General features: G+C 34.7%; 1 protein-coding gene across 2 annotated transcripts in view; it reads right to left on the bottom strand.

Annotated features, from left to right (window-relative positions):
- The window catches only part of LOC125055110, a 49,351-nt gene that overhangs the window by 13,393 nt on the left and 18,610 nt on the right, over positions 1-17,348 (bottom strand). Inside the window, exons 2-8 of one of the 2 annotated variants that reach the window (XM_047657357.1) lie at positions 9,542-9,632; positions 7,017-7,164; positions 6,301-6,452; positions 3,215-3,366; positions 2,474-2,621; positions 2,176-2,380; positions 1,700-1,776 (exon numbers count right to left, since the gene is read on the bottom strand). In XM_047657357.1, coding sequence (XP_047513313.1) covers positions 1,700-1,776; positions 2,176-2,380; positions 2,474-2,621; positions 3,215-3,366; positions 6,301-6,452; positions 7,017-7,164; positions 9,542-9,632 — 973 coding nt within the window. The remainder of the gene's footprint in view (positions 1-1,699; positions 1,777-2,175; positions 2,381-2,473; positions 2,622-3,214; positions 3,367-6,300; positions 6,453-7,016; positions 7,165-9,541; positions 9,633-17,348) is intronic. The other variant, XM_047657358.1, reaches the window with a different exon arrangement.

Here is a 17,348-nt window from a genome sequence, read left to right as displayed (position 1 = left end):
ATTAAAAGTAGTGGTGGTGACTTATGGTAGCACGATGCTAAATGGGGATTTACTCGAGCGTCGTAGAGACCTATTGGGATGCAAAGCTTAGATAATAAGAAGAAAAAAATGTTATATGATATATAAATTTTCATCGGTGGGGGAAGCGGCTATAGATTGTTAAATATGTAAAAAAAAACTGTTGCATGGACAACCTCGAGCGCGTCAGATATTGATAGCATCAATGCCCTACGTATTTTTAATAATGTACGTATGTTAATCTGATCGTTTGCATGATGCGGGTGGTTGTATTTAAGGGTTGAAAATGAAAAAAAAAAATTTATCGAGCGCGTCAGATTTTCTAAGGGAGTGTTAAGTGCACCAAAAAAAAGCTCTCATTCACTAATCTGACGATTTCGATGGGACGCAAACCCAAGGCCATTTTCATAATTTGCAAAAAAAAAATCGCAATTTTGGAATACTCAAGCGCGTCAGATTAAGATATATGTGGTTCATCTTTATGTTCTAAACGTACTGTCTCATAATCTGACGATTATCTAGAGGGATTCGCATGATCTGACAAAAAAAATTTTGTTCAAAGAAATAACATTTCTATGCATTTGAGCTCTCCCAGCTCGAAAGTCTGATAGAAGTTTCATAGAACACTATTTTTTGAATTTTCAAACAGCAATAACTTTTGAATGGATCAAGCAATTTTCGCGGTTCGCGGCATTCGACGCAGTTTTATCATCCTCATAAGTAATTTTGCAATTTTAATTGATCGAACCACAAATTTCGGAGTAATCCCGAAAAAACACTTTTTCGAGTTTCTTTTGTTCACGATATCTCTCGAACTAATCAACCGCTTTTGACCAGCTTGGTGGCGATCGACGTGGTTTTTCAAGCTCAAAGGCGGATTAGTTTTTGAAGTTGATCGATAAAGAAACCACTTTAAAAAAAAAAAATCTTATTTTTTTAAAATTTTTCAAAATCTATCGGTCCGAATCGGTTCAAATTCACAGGAAATGTAATTTTGAGGGAAATATTTAGAGCGCCGTTTAGTAGATTCCGATCGGTTTAAGGAAATGTAGGCATCACGCAGCTGCACGCATTTAACTTTATCGACGAATTTTTATTATTTCGGCTTGCGGAAATCGTTAGATTATATATTTTTCATTCTTCTTGAATTATTTCCTTCAAAATAAAAAAAAATTAGCTACGCACGAGAATGTCGAGAAGACGTTTTTTTTTTACAACTTTGTTGCCCTCCCCTTTTTTTCCGTCACTCTCAAATTGTCAGATTAGTGGAATATACACTTTTTAGGATGTAATTAACTCACCCTACCTTAATCTGACGCTCGGGAATTTCTGATGGTCAATTTTTTTTTACTAATCTGATCCTGTCTCCTTCACGGGCGGCCTTATATATGGGCCTCATATTTTGTGGAGGTACTTAACCGGGTACAAGGTATCCCCCTATATATTAATCTGCCGTGCTTTAGTAAATCCCGAAATCCCCTCTTGGGCTCCCCTACCATTATAAAATTAAGTAAAATATTACGCAAAAATGTGCTTAAACTATGTACATGAACTAATCATAATGCATTTGTAATTTTCGCACTAGTTACATTTATCGATACCTAATCTAAATCTATCTAGCTAAATGCAGTATCAAGTATCAAGCCATCAGGCCAGACAATAAGCTAGTGAAAATACTCACGGGACGGGATGAAATGGCTTCTTTGTTCTATCGGATTGACTCTGTTCTATCCGCACTTCTTGACTTGGATCTTCAGCCTAGGAATGCAAAAGTATGTTATTAAAGGACTTTAGGACATACGGAAAAGATAAATTATTTTATTTTACCAAAACCTTTTTAGAAACTTTATAGCATTTATTTATTTATTAAAGTTCAGCACATCATATATAATGCTATATCTACAGTATATGTTACAAGTTATCTTTTCTAAAATACATGACAAATATGATGTTACAAATGTTACAATTAATATTATATTTCCAATTTTAGATTTTCCTAGTTTTTTTTTGGTTAACAATAAGCAGACAACGGATTAGCTATCAGATAGTCACTTAACTTTTCTTGAAAAGCAAAAGCTATTTATATTTAATTACGAAAAACAAACTATTTATTTACTAAAACAACTAATTCTGCTGCTTTTCATATATATATATTACCTTGACTCCATAAAAATGCAAACAAAAGCTGTTAATCTTCTTATATCCGTCCACAGTCTTCGTATACTGCGGGTCGCCTGACACTTGCATCTGGCATGTGACCTGGAAGTGGTTCTTCTTCTGGCAGACGAAGGCTTCGTCTATTTGGGAATAGTTAAAGCCTTTGTCGGCACCCACTATGTAGGACGGGGGCAAGCTGTGGGATCAATATACCATATTTTTAAATAAAAAACATGGTTTTCTTTTAAAAAATTTAATAAGAACATACACATATATCTAGTTTGTGGACAATACTTACATTGGCTTCAAATTACTATCAAACAGAGCGTGCCACGAGGCCTGTTGGAAGTGGCTGAAGCGTATACTCTGCTGTGGAACGTCATCACCAGCCTCTGAACCGTCTACTGAAGGTGGGGGACGGACTATATTTTCCGGGGACAGGGCCGCTGCAAGGAATATTATTCACGATTAAACTGACGGATGGATTCTGCTATATACTGGGAAATGTCATGTATTAATAACGTAAGTACTAAGTACGCATTCAAGATTCATACATCAACTTTCTGATAAGATTTTTTTTTAATATAACAGGGGGCAAACGCGCAGAAGGCTCACCCATAGACACTCACTTTTCCGGAGGGCTCTTTTCTCTTTTCTTGAAGAGAATTCTACTTAGGGTAAGTAGAATTAGTTAAAAAACTTAAATAGGACTGTCACTCGACTCCACTGGCGGAGGCCAAAACGAACTTCGTTTTTACTGTTGAATTTAATATTTTTCATGGATCGCCCTATACCTAAAGATTTTTCATTAATCCGTTTCTTATGCACATCTAGCGGTCTAACATTTAAATGCCTTTTTCCTTATAGGTTTAAACGAGTGCATAAAACAAGTCCTCAGTGAGTAACTATTATAAAACTGTTTCCTTATTAATAAAATAAATTATTATTGTATTCATCCGTTTCATCAACACAGCGTAAACAATAACAGAAAGAGAAGAAAACCTGACATAAAACATTCGTTTAAACAAATGAAGATCACCTGGTTCACATTTAACATCCTGCGAAAGTTTCCTCTTCTTCGGCTCTTGTAGGTTGGTATACACTGGTGTGACTTCATGGCCTAATGACACGAGCTGTGTCGTCATCAGACCCGGTTCTATATCCGGCATGTCTACTCGCATTTGGCTGTACCTAAAAGAGAATATATTAGACCACAAGCCCATGAACAAAAAATACCTGTGAAATGACCCAACGTGAATTACGCTTAGAAGGCTGTTACTCTATCTGAAAATAGCTCTGAGCAATATGCCGTCATTTCTGAGCGGTACATGTGAGTACGTGAGTGAATGGACTTTCTCAGGTACAATGGGGGAATTTCGACTAATTATTAATGTACGGCTTTGTTATAAGTGTATAGATGATTAAAAATAAATGTCGAAAAACCTAGTGCCGTACAAAAGCGATGGTGCCGGAAGTCGGTGCAAATTTTTAATTCGACGACAGTTGCAGAAGCAATATAGGTCATTTATTACTGTACGGCATTTGTGTGATTCCTTTTGGACACATATACAGATACTTTACCCGTAAACGCCGTACATATTTCCAGCGGAGCGGTCGAAAGCCAAGGGTCGGAACCCTACCCCTACACCCATATACCCTAAGGTCATTGTAAAATGTACGGCAACATGTTCAAAATATTATTTAACACGGACAATAATGTTTTATATTTATGCCGTCCAAATATTATAGTTAATATTTGTGTAATTAAATATTTATCGAAATTTCAGGATTTACCAAGTTCTTACTGCTGTAAGATCAGAGCATAATGTACGGCAACTTGTTTTTTTACATAATGTTACTAAATATTACCGTTGTACATTATAGCCGTTCATTATAAATGGTAACAAATAAAAATATTATGATAAAAAATATATGAAATTTCCGAAATTTAGATGACTTTTCAAATGCTCCTAGAGTAATATGGGGAGTAATATTTTCAAAGATTATTGTTATTTTATATGTAAAAAATATAAATAAACAAAAAAAACCAGATGCCGTACATTTTACTCCAGATTATTCTTTACAGCTGATAAAAACTTCGACGACGTTTGAGGTGTCCCTTAAGGTCATTAATAACTGTACATGTCTGAGTATACTACCATAAGGCTGTAAAGTATATTTACAGCCTTATCGTACCAGCAGAGAGAGGTAAAGGAAAAATATTTTTAACAAAAATAAAAATATAATACAGGGCGTCCCAAAGTTATGAGACATGAAGGGAAAGTACCTTAAATATCGCAGATAGGGTATTTTACTAAAAGAAGACTTTATGTTATTTTTAAAAGTTAGTAATTCTGCATTCAAAGATTCTTTAAAAACTACTTGCCTCGTCTGGAAATCGAACCGGCTTAAATTAAAAAAAAAAACACCCCTACTTTTATGATGCCAATCGAAAGAATGGCCAAAACCTAATAACTTTTCTAAAGTAACAGACTCGTAGGGGATTTTTTTAGGCCGAATACGATAGATAATGTTTTTAATTTGATTAAAAAGATATATTCACGCTCTTCCTTTCTTTTAAAATACTATGTTACTTAAGAAGAGTTATTAGTTTTTGGCCATTCTTTCGATTGGCATCATAAAAGTAGGGGTGTTTTTTTTACATTTAAGTCGGTTCGATTCCCAGACGAGGCAAGTAATTTTAAAAAAATCTTTGAATAAAGAATTAATAACTTTTAAAAATAACATAAAGTCTTTTTTAGTAAAATACCCTATCTACGATATTTAAGGTACGTTCCCTTCATTTCCCATAACTTTGGGACGCCCTGTATTGGTAGGCGGTGGTAGCGGACTATCGAAAGTGTACGGCATTTATCTTTTATTGAAGATTGTCTAAAGTATTAATAACCTGTGTCATTGCCGTACAGATAAAAGTCACCGGAAAATGACTCTTTTCTGAGGAAAGTAATTTACCCCATACACCTATGTGTTCCACAAAAAATGTACGGCATGCTGGAAAATGTTATCTATTTGTGAAGTACTCTCAAGATCATTTAATTTTATGTTGTTTCATATCATCATCACCTATATGCTAATCAGACATATGTTGCGACCCTTGGCTTTCGACCGCTCCGCTGGGAATATGTACGGCGTTTACGGGTAAAGTATCTGTATATGTGTCCAAAAGGAATCACACAAATGCCGTACAGTAATAAATGACCTATATTGCTTCTGCAACTGTCGTCGAATTAAAAATTTGCACCGACTTCCGGCACCATCACTTTTGTACGGCACTAGGTTTTTCGACATTTATTTTTAATCATCTATACACTTATAACAAAGCCGTACATTAATAATTAGTCGAAATTCCCCCATTGTACCTGAGAAAGTCCATTCACTCACGTACTCACATGTACCGCTCAGAAATGACGGCATAGTGCTCAGAGCTATTTTCAGATATAGTAACAGCCTTCTAAGCGTAATTCACGTTGGGTCATTTCACAGGTATTTTTTGTTCATGGGCTTGTGGTCTATATCAATTAAGAACGTCTTTGAAAAAGCAGAGAATAGTTCGTATTGAGGGAATGTAATTAAACATGCATGAGATCCGGCTGCAGGATTAGTGCATTCATTGGTTATTTGCTAAAAACCAAATTTTTATATATATTTATAATTAGGAGAATCTACCAAGTTGCCTATAAAAATTTGGACGCTAGTCTTTTTAATTAAATGGGAAAAAAATAATTCACTTGTTTTTTAAATAAAATATTGTCTCTACATCACGGCAATTTACATAATGATTTAAAAAACATCACGGCCGCACCTCTTTGCAACCAGATGTAAACAGGTATGATTTCGATACATTTATATCAATTATTATATATCAAATCGAAGCTGTTTTTTTTATTATATGTATATCATTTATGGGTGCCCAATCAAATCTGGCCGCGAATAAGGGTTGCTGCCTGTTAAAGATGATAAATATTTAAGGTAGAGTGAAAGAGAGTTAACGCGTAACATCATTTGTCAGACGAGGATAGCGATTGCCGGCTGTGCGACGCTTTTAAGCCATTGCGCATGCGTCGAATGTAAGTGTATCTAAATGACAAATCACGTTAAACCTACCTGTTCTGATACACCGGCTCCAATCCAAGCTCATGTCTGACGCTTCTCAGACCTAAGTCTGACTCCTGCATCACCACTACATCATTTCTTAGGACATCCTGCTCTATATTGTCTTTTATTTCATCGTATATGTACTCTTCGTTTTGGAGGACCTGGGATAAGTAAAAGTTAAGTTTAAAAACTTCGGTAAGAAACCATTGCTAGATTCATGTGTTATTTTAGATGGCAGAGTGTGTTGTATAAAACGGGGGGCAAACGGGCAGGAGGCTCACCTAATGATACATGGCAACTCACACTGCCAGAAAGCTCCCAAGTGCATTGACGGCTGTTTAAGTTGTCCTGGGTAGCTTCCGCATAGTAGCAAAAACTGACTTAAAAAACGCTCTGGTTCCTTCAAGAAAAGAGCAATGTACTGACGAGCCCTCTGGTACTGAGAGTGTCCATGGGTGGCGGTATCTCTTAACACCAGGTAAGACAATTGCCTGTTTCCTTCTGTTCTCTAAAAAAAGTGTGGAGGTGACACCAGTGGAATTTCGTATTCTGCCTCGACGTCAGAAGATATAAAATCGTACAATTAGTTTTCTGGTATAAGCGATAAGCTTTTAGTGTTAAGATTGCAACAAGGATACATTTAATAGGTATTTGACGCTTTATGTTAACGAATAATATTGCTTAAATGTATTTGTGGATTTGATAAACGTTGATTTCTGCTTTACCTCATGAATGTTAAGATGCTCGGGCAGTAGCATATAATCTGGAGCCAGTATCGTCTGGGAGACCGCAATACTTTGTGAGACATGTGTGTCTGGACTATAGGGGTTCTCTGAACCCGAGTCTGGTGGACTATCAGGCAATTGGTGCCCGCTGAAACACAATCACACATTTGATAAAGAATTTCATAACTTTTGAGTGTTCCCTTAAGTTTGGCACAAGAAACAAAAGAAAATCTGTGATCGTCATACGTTGAGAAAGTTTTGTTTAATATATAATTTCCTATGTTACATGTACCCCCCTCAAGCGACATACACTGACATCGCTTACATATCGTGTATTAATTTTGCTACTACTAATGGTAGGGGAGCCCACGATGCTAAATGGGGATTTACTCGAGCGTCGTAGAGACCTATTGGGATGCAAAGCTTAGATAAAAAGAAGAAAAAAATGTTATATGATAAATTCCTTTTCATCGGTGGGGTAAGCGGCTATAGATAGTTAAATATGTAAAAAAAAACTGTTGCATGGACATCCTCGAGCGCGTCAGATATTGATAGCATCTATGCCCTACGTATTTTTAATAATGTACGTATGTTAATCTGATCGTTTGCATGATGCGGGTGGATGTATTTAAGGGTTGAAATTTAAAAAAAAAAAAACATATCGAGCGCGTCAGATTTTCTAAGGGAGTGTTAAGGGCACCAAAAAACAGCTCTCATTCACTAATCTGACGATTTCGATGGGACGCAAACCCACGGCCATTTTCATAATTTGCAAAAAAAAATCGCAATTTTGAAATACTCAAGCGCGTCAGATTAAGATATATGTGGTTCATCTTTATGTTCTAAACGTACTGTCTCATAATCTGACGATTATCTAGAGGGATTCGCCTGATCTGACAAAAAAAAAATTAGAAAAACGATTCACCGAAAGGGCCATCCCTGCAACTTCCCGCTACTTCCATTCCTGGGCGCTTAAAATTGATATTTTGAGCTCGCTGAGTTCAAAGAAATAACATGTCTATGCATTTGAGCTCTCCCAGCTCGAAAGTCTGATAGAATTTTCATAGAACACTATTTTTGGAATTTTCAAACCGCAATAACTTTTGAATGGATCAAGCAATTTTCACGCGGTTGGCGGCATTCGACGCAGTTTTATCATCATCATAAGTAATTTTGCAATTTTAATTGATAGAACCACAAATTTCGGAGTAATCCCGAAAAAATACTTTTTCGGGTTTCTTTCGTTCACGATATCTCTCGAACTAATCAACCGCTTTTGACGAGCTTGGTGGCGATCGACGTGGTTTTTCAAGCTCAAAGGCGGATTAGTTTTTGAAGTTGATCAATAAAGAAACCACTTTAAAAAAAAATATTTCTTATTTTTTTAAGATTATTCAAAATTTCTCAAAATCTATCGGCCCGAATCGGTTCAAATTCACAGGAAATGTAATTTTGAGGGAAATATTTAGAACACCGTTTAGTAGATTCCGATCGGTTAAAGGAAATGTAGGCATCACGCAGCTGCACGCATTTAACTTTATTTGTTATTTCGGCTTGCGGAAATCGTCAGATTATATATTTTTCATTATTCTTGAATTATTTCCTTCAAAATAAAAAAAAAATTAGCTACGCTCGAGAATGTCGAGATGACGGTTTTTTTTTACAACTTTGTTGCCCTCCCCTTTTTTTCCGTCACTCTCAAATTGTCAGATTAGTGGAATATACACTTTTTAGGATGTAATTAACTCACCCTACCTTAATCTGACGCGCTCGGGAATTTCTGATGGTCAATTTTTTTTTACTAGTCTGATCCTTTCTCCTTTACGGGCGGCCTTATATATGGGCCTCATATTTTGTGGAGGTACTTAACCGGGTACAAGGTATCCCCTATATATTAATCTGCCGCGCTTTAGTAAATCCCGAAATCCCCTCTTGGGCTCCCCTACCATAAAGAGCATACAACGTATTCCTTGAGCCAGATTAGATAAGAACACTCTCAAGCATCTCTTAATAAAATCAAAATGCCTTATATTCATTCAGGATCTCCGACTTCATCAATGCAGTCTAGAAGCAGACACAGATCTCTTCTAAGGTATAGAGAACTAAGATTGGAAGGGCATTTTTTTACTTAAACAAATTTTGCTATAGCTCTTTGCCATATTTCATTTAGTGGTTAGTTTTTCTGTAGATTATTGTCCCAGGTTCAAATCCAATAGTTCAAAGTAAGTTACCGTGCGATGTTTGCATACAACTAGTGCCACAGACGAGTACGTAAAGCCATTGCGCGGATTATCGAGCGTAATATCCAGACAAATACGCAGACTCAATAAAAACTATCATGGCTAAATCGGCATTATTTGATATTTAGTCAGTAATCTCTAATATGTGACTTATAAGTCGATACCGAACATGCGTGCGTCCGAACTAATACCAATTCACACTTCACACAGTTAACTTTCTTTGTACGTAAAATATCGTAAGAAAACATGTATTAGCCCATTAAGGTTTATTAAACGGGATCTTACCCGATTCGGCGTGCATCCAAAGGTTGCGGCGCGTAGCAATTTTCGCTAACCGGCGCCATGTAAGCCTCCAACTCGTCTATCAGACCTGGACCTGAAAAGTATACTTGTTAATAAGACATTCGACAAACGTTAAATATTTTGTCACGTTTATATGCAAAAATGTGATAAGGGCAGAATATTCAATAGCTATTTAGTGATTAAGTTTTGTATTAGATACAGGCTTGTAATGAATTTATTTAAATTACATAAGATTACAAAGACTACGTGGATGGAATCACACGGGAAAAGAAGAGTGGCCAGGCCAAAAGTGGGTTGATGACTTAATAGAAATAGCAGGAGAAGACTGGGAGAATATTGGCAAAGATAGAGTCATGTAAAGGGTTGGAGGAGGCTTTACCAAAGAGGGGTTCATTTTCACAGGCGAAGCACATTTTACTACCAACATTTAATAATAATATAAGCCTTTATTCAGACAGAAATTTTACATAATTTTAATCTTAACTATTGTCTCTAGTGACAACCCATCTGTTTGCCCAACTTTGACAAAGGCCTCCTCCATTTCATTTCACTCTGCTCTGTTCTGAGCTTTCCTTGTCCATATTTTCCCAATTACGGATTTTATTTCGTCTTCCCATCTTCCAAACTGTCTACCTCGTTTTCTTCTCTTATTTCTTGGGTACCAATATATGAAAGACTACCAACATTTAGCTATAAGTAAATACTAACAACATTTGAAATGTAAATCAAGAATTTGAAAATAAAAAAGACTTTATAATTACGTTACATAATATTTAAACAATTTAAGCCGCTAACATATTTAGAATGTACAACACACGGCGAACAAAATAGCGATATATTTATTTAGTCCCATTAGCGCATTCAACCAAGGAAATAGCAGGAATTCTAATTGAGACATGACACTTAATAATTTCTTTGTAGCTAGTCCATTCGTTGAGGCTATAGGATTAACTACAACCGTACGCGGTAAAAATACCGAAATAGATTAAATTTAAAATCCACTTTCCATTTTAGCGTGCTTTAGAATGCATTAAATTTACAATAATTAATCACATTTCCGCCACATTACGCGTTGTCATATTCCAATAGGACAGGTCGATTTATGTTCTTCCTCAAAAAGCTGTTGCTAGGGGATCAAGCTAATACAACCACTATTTAAGCCTTGACTTGTTTAAGCTGTCGCGGAATATGCTTAAAAGGAGTATTAATAATATCCAAAGCGCTAAATAACGTACATACCCTCACACACCATCACACAACACATGTGAATTAGGAATTACTTTGTTACATTTATTTAATAATTTTAATTGATTTTTTCCTTTCGTAAATGTTTGAACTTTTTGTATATATTCCATCTTTTGCTATATCATTAGTATGATTGTTTAGTTATAATTTCTGTTAGCTGGATTAAGAAATAAATAAATAAAATATTGCTTCTAGAATTATGCAGCTTTAAATAAAAAACGAATAGTACAAATTATGACAAGTGCTTTTTTAGATCAGGCATTTAAAACAAAATAAGGATTATTTCTCAAAATGTAACACCCGTAACAGGTAAATTTAAATATGTTGACAAAATTAACTTTTTTTTAAAGCATTGAGAGTGATACCGGACATTTGCCCATGGACATTCTCAATGCCTTTTAAGAATTGGTACGCTCTTTTCTTAAAGGACGCTAAGTCGAATTGGTTGGTGAATGGTTGGAATGTAAAACCATAATTAACAATCCTTTCTCTAATTTTATATGACAGTTAAAATTAACGAAAAACGTTAAATGGATTAACCAACAATGACCTAATTAAACCAGACCTGTCTTTGTGTGTAAAACTGTAATTTCCAAAAAACACTAGAAAACTCTTTCACTTAACGTCTGTTTGTCACAAGTAACACACGCACTGTGTTACATGTTGCATTGCGTCACGCCTAACCAAGTGTGAAGAAAATGCTGTCGAACAAAATTAATTTGGATGTTTTACGAACAGACAAAAACTACTTTTGTCACGGGTTTATTATGGGATGCTACTTGTGTGGACACGTTAACTCCGTTTTACCTCCCTCGGACAAGCACAAAAGCTGGGGCGGCCACAGAGCAGGCGGAAAATAACAAACGGCTCAAACATAAGAATCTTTCCGCCAACTTCGATTTTGTTTCCTTTAGAGACTCTTGGGCAGAGATTCAAGTGCACGGGTGCTAAATAAAATTTTTAGTTGTTATATATACATAGTAGGTACCGATGAACCGAGCTGGTGTTTACCACGCTCAACCAATAAGTATCGCAATACAGCAAGAAAATGCTACCAGCGTTAAAGGTACACTGCCACAGGGACCAAACTTTTTAAATTTGTTTTAATTTTCTATTCATTAATTTTTTATTTATTAATTTTAATCATTATTATTACTATGTAGGTATACTACAAACCGTACTCCTGCTAAACAAGTGTTTTATCTATATACATAATTAATGTTTGGATATCTCAGGGCATCATCGTGGTCCATGATATTCGTCAGTTCGATATAAATTGTGCTTTGTGAAAAATCAATAAAATCCCCAAATGTCTTAGATATTATTTGTAGAGCCAAAATCAATTTTTCTGTTATAAATAAAATAATATATAAATCGTTACTTTATACAAAATTGTTTCCTTGTGTAACTTCTTCGCCTCGATTTCTCAAGGATCTCGTGACTATGGGGCAACCTTGAAATTTTTATTAATTATCAGATAAGAAATAATTTTATAAACCGATAATTTAATACCTGCTCCGTAAGTCCGTCCGTAGTTTTAATTTAAACTATAAAATCACAAAAAGACTCCGAGATAAAATAGGACATTTTAAAAGTTTTCTCTTTAATCTATTTCACAATAACATAACAATAAGATAAAGAATCCGAGTGAAACGGGGTGAATGGCTGAAACTGAATTCACTTGCACTGATCTCGTGACGTCATAATTATCTCGAATAAGGTGGATAAGCGTATAATTAGATTCAAAGAAATATTAAATAATACTAACTACAATTTACAATTATTCCGTGGTACATGGTGCACGTTTAGTATTACAACTAGGGATGCATCCGATACCGATACCGATATATCGGCGATACTTTGGATTTGCCGATATATCGGTATCGGCGATATTTTAATTGCCGATACAACGATACTTTTCAAATTTCGCGCTTTAAAAAAAGTAATGTAAAAGCGCATCTTGTTTGATCTGGGGCGTGGGAAACGAGGCACGGACTATCTATGCCCCTCACACCCGCTTAGTCTCCGCGTATTGCATTTCGCTAGACACTTTAGTTGGTTTTTAAGTGCTATCGCGCGGAGTATTTTTTCAATACCAAATTAAATAAAATACAGAATTACAAAAATCTTATCAATGTTAATTTTAATTATTAACAGTTATTTATTTTAATTTAACTATTACTCTTAATTTTATTTACTAAACCTTTAATCTTATTCAAAGTTTGTAACTGTTTATATTTTATAATAAATATTAAAAACTTTAACCAGACTTGATATATTTTACCTTAATTTAATTTGAATTCAATAAGCATTAGTATCGGTGGTATCGGTATCGGAATCGGCGATATTTCTATAAGAGTATCGGTATCGGTATCGTATCGGCAAAAAGGCGTATCGATGCATCCCTAATTACAACTAATCAAACACAAGTCTTTTAAGACATTAAGTATGTGTGAATGTGTAAATGGGTGAGTGTGCGCGTGTATTTGAGATTGCAGCTGAGAGTTGTACGCTGTCTGTTAGTTTTTGGCACTTCAGAGTCATGCCAAAATACGTAGTAAGGCCTCCGTAGATTCGAAATCAATTCGAGATTTGTGAGTCTGTATCTGGATAGTTTGAATATCTCAGTAACCATAGATTAGGAAATTTTATTATAAAGGATGAATTACGGCAAGTTCGCAAGTTGCGGCAAGCATTTGAGGGAGCGCAACTTTTAAATACGCCTGCCTGCGTTGACAAATGACAACTGACAACACAGTTGGCGCCTTTAAGAGACGTTTGGCGTGCTCTGACTGACAATTAACTATAGATTTTGTTAAATTACTTCTATTTATTATTTATTGTTGTTGTTTCTTTGTATTCATTTTTGGATTGTGTCTATTAAACAATTTGTAAATGCTGTCTTCTGTTTCTTCCTTAATTTTGAACTTTTCGTATGAATTAGTAAAATTTCTCATACGTAAGTGAATTGTAATGTTCTTAACGACAAATAAATAAAACTTAAACCGTATTAATAAAAAAAAATAATCAGTCATCAATTTATCGACGTGGAACCAGCTGCCCACTGAAGTAATTCCGAACAATTCGACTTAGCGTCCTTCAATAAAAGACCGTACCAATTCTTAAAAAGCCTGCAACACACTTGCGAGCCTTCTGGCAATGTGAGTGTCCAAGGGCGGCGGTATCACTTATTATTAGATGAGCCTCTTGCCGGTTTGCCTCATATTACAAAAAAAGCAGCCTAATTGCGCTTCTTTAACTATATTAGTTTTTCATCTCTTTCTGTCAGATTGTGATTACTCTATGATGACAAGTGACAGATGAATACTTTAGTTGAAACGCCTGCACTGATCTAACTTTATTATTTGTTTAGGTTACACCAAAAAGTCATCTGTAAGTGAGCTCAACTCAGCTTGATTGAAACAACATTTGACACTTCCACCATTTGGGAAAATCTCGCAATTGCATGTATAAGTTTTAGACTCACAACTCCAAAGTTGTACATTCGAACCCAGCCAATTTACCAATTTCTAGTGCGCAATTAACACTTGCTCGTAGGAGAAAAGCGTAAGTCCTCTAAAACTCCAGAGTCAGAAATCGAAAAGCTAAATAATTGCTCTATACGCATAAATGTATGTCCCATGCCCTGATTGGGGGTTACAGGACATGATACATCGTATAAATACACAATTCACGTATCCACCTGTTTCACGCATGACCAGCACGGGTTCCCATAAACACGACAAATTAGCGATAACATTAAAGGGCGCGTGTGTGCGCTGATCCGAATGATTTTGGTAATAACACAGGTGGCCAAGGGTAAGTCACCACCTTTCTAATTTAAAAATATAATATCCATGAGGCCGTTTACAAAGAGAGTAGTGGAAATAGTGATGGTGACGCTGCGTAATTCTTAATGTTTTATTTTTATCAGAATAAAGTAAATGACATTAGCTAGACGACATTGACACTGACAAGAGCTACACGACAGATGATGATGGTTTGAAAAAAAAAAAGTAGCGGCGGAACACAAATTGTCCACAATTTATCAGCCTTTCACAGTACTTTAAAATAACTACTACAATTAATTACTTGAATTCATTTCATTAAATGAATTCTAAATCTAATGTTACAAAAATAACATAAAGACGACCAGATCTTTCGATCATGCACGACATGGTTTCGCGTCTAAACGAAAAAGGCATTTCTATGCATAATAATCATAATTACATATATAATTTATAAACACGTGTTTTCTACATCCGATTATTTCAAGGAAATATGAATGGAATATTATACCTTTTGATTACGCGTAAGCATACCGGCTGGTAATGTTTTATCATCAGAAGAATGAAAATCAAGAAAAATATCAAATTGTACTTTAAAAGCAGCAATCGATAAAGTACAGTGATAAAATTTTTTTAGTAAGTATAGTTATTATAGCCTGACTCACAAGTTTCGAAATAGGTTACATGATTTACAAAAAATTCAATAGCAAATTTATAGCTGCCTTCAAGTAAATTTTATACAGGCTTTTAGTAAATGTATCTGTCAAATATATACGCAACAAGGTGTATTATTTTTTATCATATTTTCTGTTTATTTTGTGATGTGTTTTTTATGTATCTAATAATAAATAATTAAAAGATTTTCATTTTCAGGTGAAATAAATTGGATCTTCATTTGGACAGATGATATAATCCTATTACACATCCTGAATGATAAATCTATTTCACAACAGAAGCCATCTGTTCCTCTAAAAATCTCTCCTTTCAAATGAACCCAGTGTTTCTAGATAAATAAACCTAGTGCAACTCAGCCTATAGACATCTTACAAACATGAATTACAAGTTGTGCTAAAGCGTTTCTAAAATAATTATTTCTCACGAAAAAATAGTTATATTTTACTGGTTATCGCCATTAACGCTTAACTAAACGGAAAATACGCAATATATATTTATTATCACTATATCAAATAACAGGTTTTTTAGGAACTGAATTTAACAGGAAAACTCTTTTAAAATACTATATAATTGATAAGGCCAAAAAACAATCAAATCATTCATATCAAGACGTGTTTTTAAGTGAACTAAAACTGATTGGATAGGGATTGAGTACTATAGAAAGCGGCCGGGAAACATTTGATGTCTAGATGATGCAATTGTATTATCTAATGATGCAATTACATCATCCACGAAATTTAATAAAGTATTTATTTTTTATATATTCACTAATAAGTCGTATTCAAACGACTTATGGCTGTTAAATCGTTACTTCGTTCTGTTGATATGACCGAAACGTATACGAGTAGTTATATATTTGCTTTAATTTTTCTTTTTTTCTGAAAGAAATCAACTTAAACGTAGCTCACACACTGTTTGACTGTGTGTTCATGATTTTTTTTTTAGAGAATAATGTAATTAATCTATAGTTGTAATATTTGTAAATATGTGAGCTCATGTATCTACATAATAATTTAGTATAGTATTACTATTATAAATATTAGTATTTATAACACCATGCTCCTATTTTATTTTAGTACAGTAGTTTTTTTCTGGGTCTTCAGATGTAATTATTAATCAATGTACCTATTGTAAAAACTATTTAAAAGAGTAAGTATAGAGTTTCTTGCCCATTCTTCTCCATATGAAACTACCTTTTGGAAGGGGCATCTAGTAAATTTTTTTAAATTTTTAACTTGTAATTTTGATTTTCAAAAGTACCTTTTTAATAGGCTTAATTGAAACAAATAATTTGACTTGACTTGACTTATTTCCTGAAAATCGAATCTCAGTAACTACTACACTTTTGAAGATTGTTTTATTAGTTAATTATGAAGGTGGAATCTAATAAATCAAACAGTGCCACTTACAGTACATAAAACACGTTATTTCGCTCCATTAGCAATGCTTACTAGAGCATTCGACACTGCAATGTTATTCCTAATAATACATAATATTTTCCAATTTGACATATAGGGACTTCTCCATATGGCTAACAGTGTCAATGTAATTATACAATTAAGTAATATTGACAAATTACTAGTGTGTTCTCTATTGACGTCACAGCAAGGTAACATAATAGTACCTACTACCTACCCAAGACAGGGAAAGAGAAAACAGCGCCGCACTGGTATACTGAAACTTCTGGTCTTGTGGCCAGATTTCTAGCTATGTCTTGTGATAATTAATCTTCTTCTTAATTATTAAGAAGGTGGTCAACCTTGTGTCAGGCATAGACCGATCGGTTTTGTAGGTCTAAGGCATTTTGTCACCGTATGAGCACAAAATACAAATGCACAGAGGAAATAAGTTTCAATGCAAAAACACGAACTTATTACAAAACTCACAAAACACGACGTTTCATGCGATAATTAATAGTAATATTACCTAACTGTAATACCATTATGTCGAGTTATAAGTAGCTTAATTCGCCTGTATAATCTTGAAATATTAATGTGCAAATCTTTGTTGAGCGTGATTTACGTAAAAACCTAAAGCATTAAATACCTTGATTTCTTCCCGATGGCCTAGGCCGTGTAGTT

Source organism: Pieris napi, chromosome 13 (genome assembly GCF_905475465.1).
Source record: "Pieris napi chromosome 13, ilPieNapi1.2, whole genome shotgun sequence".
NCBI lineage: Eukaryota > Metazoa > Arthropoda > Insecta > Lepidoptera > Pieridae > Pieris > Pieris napi.
Note: the sequence above shows the minus strand (reverse complement) of the source record. Positions and strands in the feature narration are given on the sequence as shown.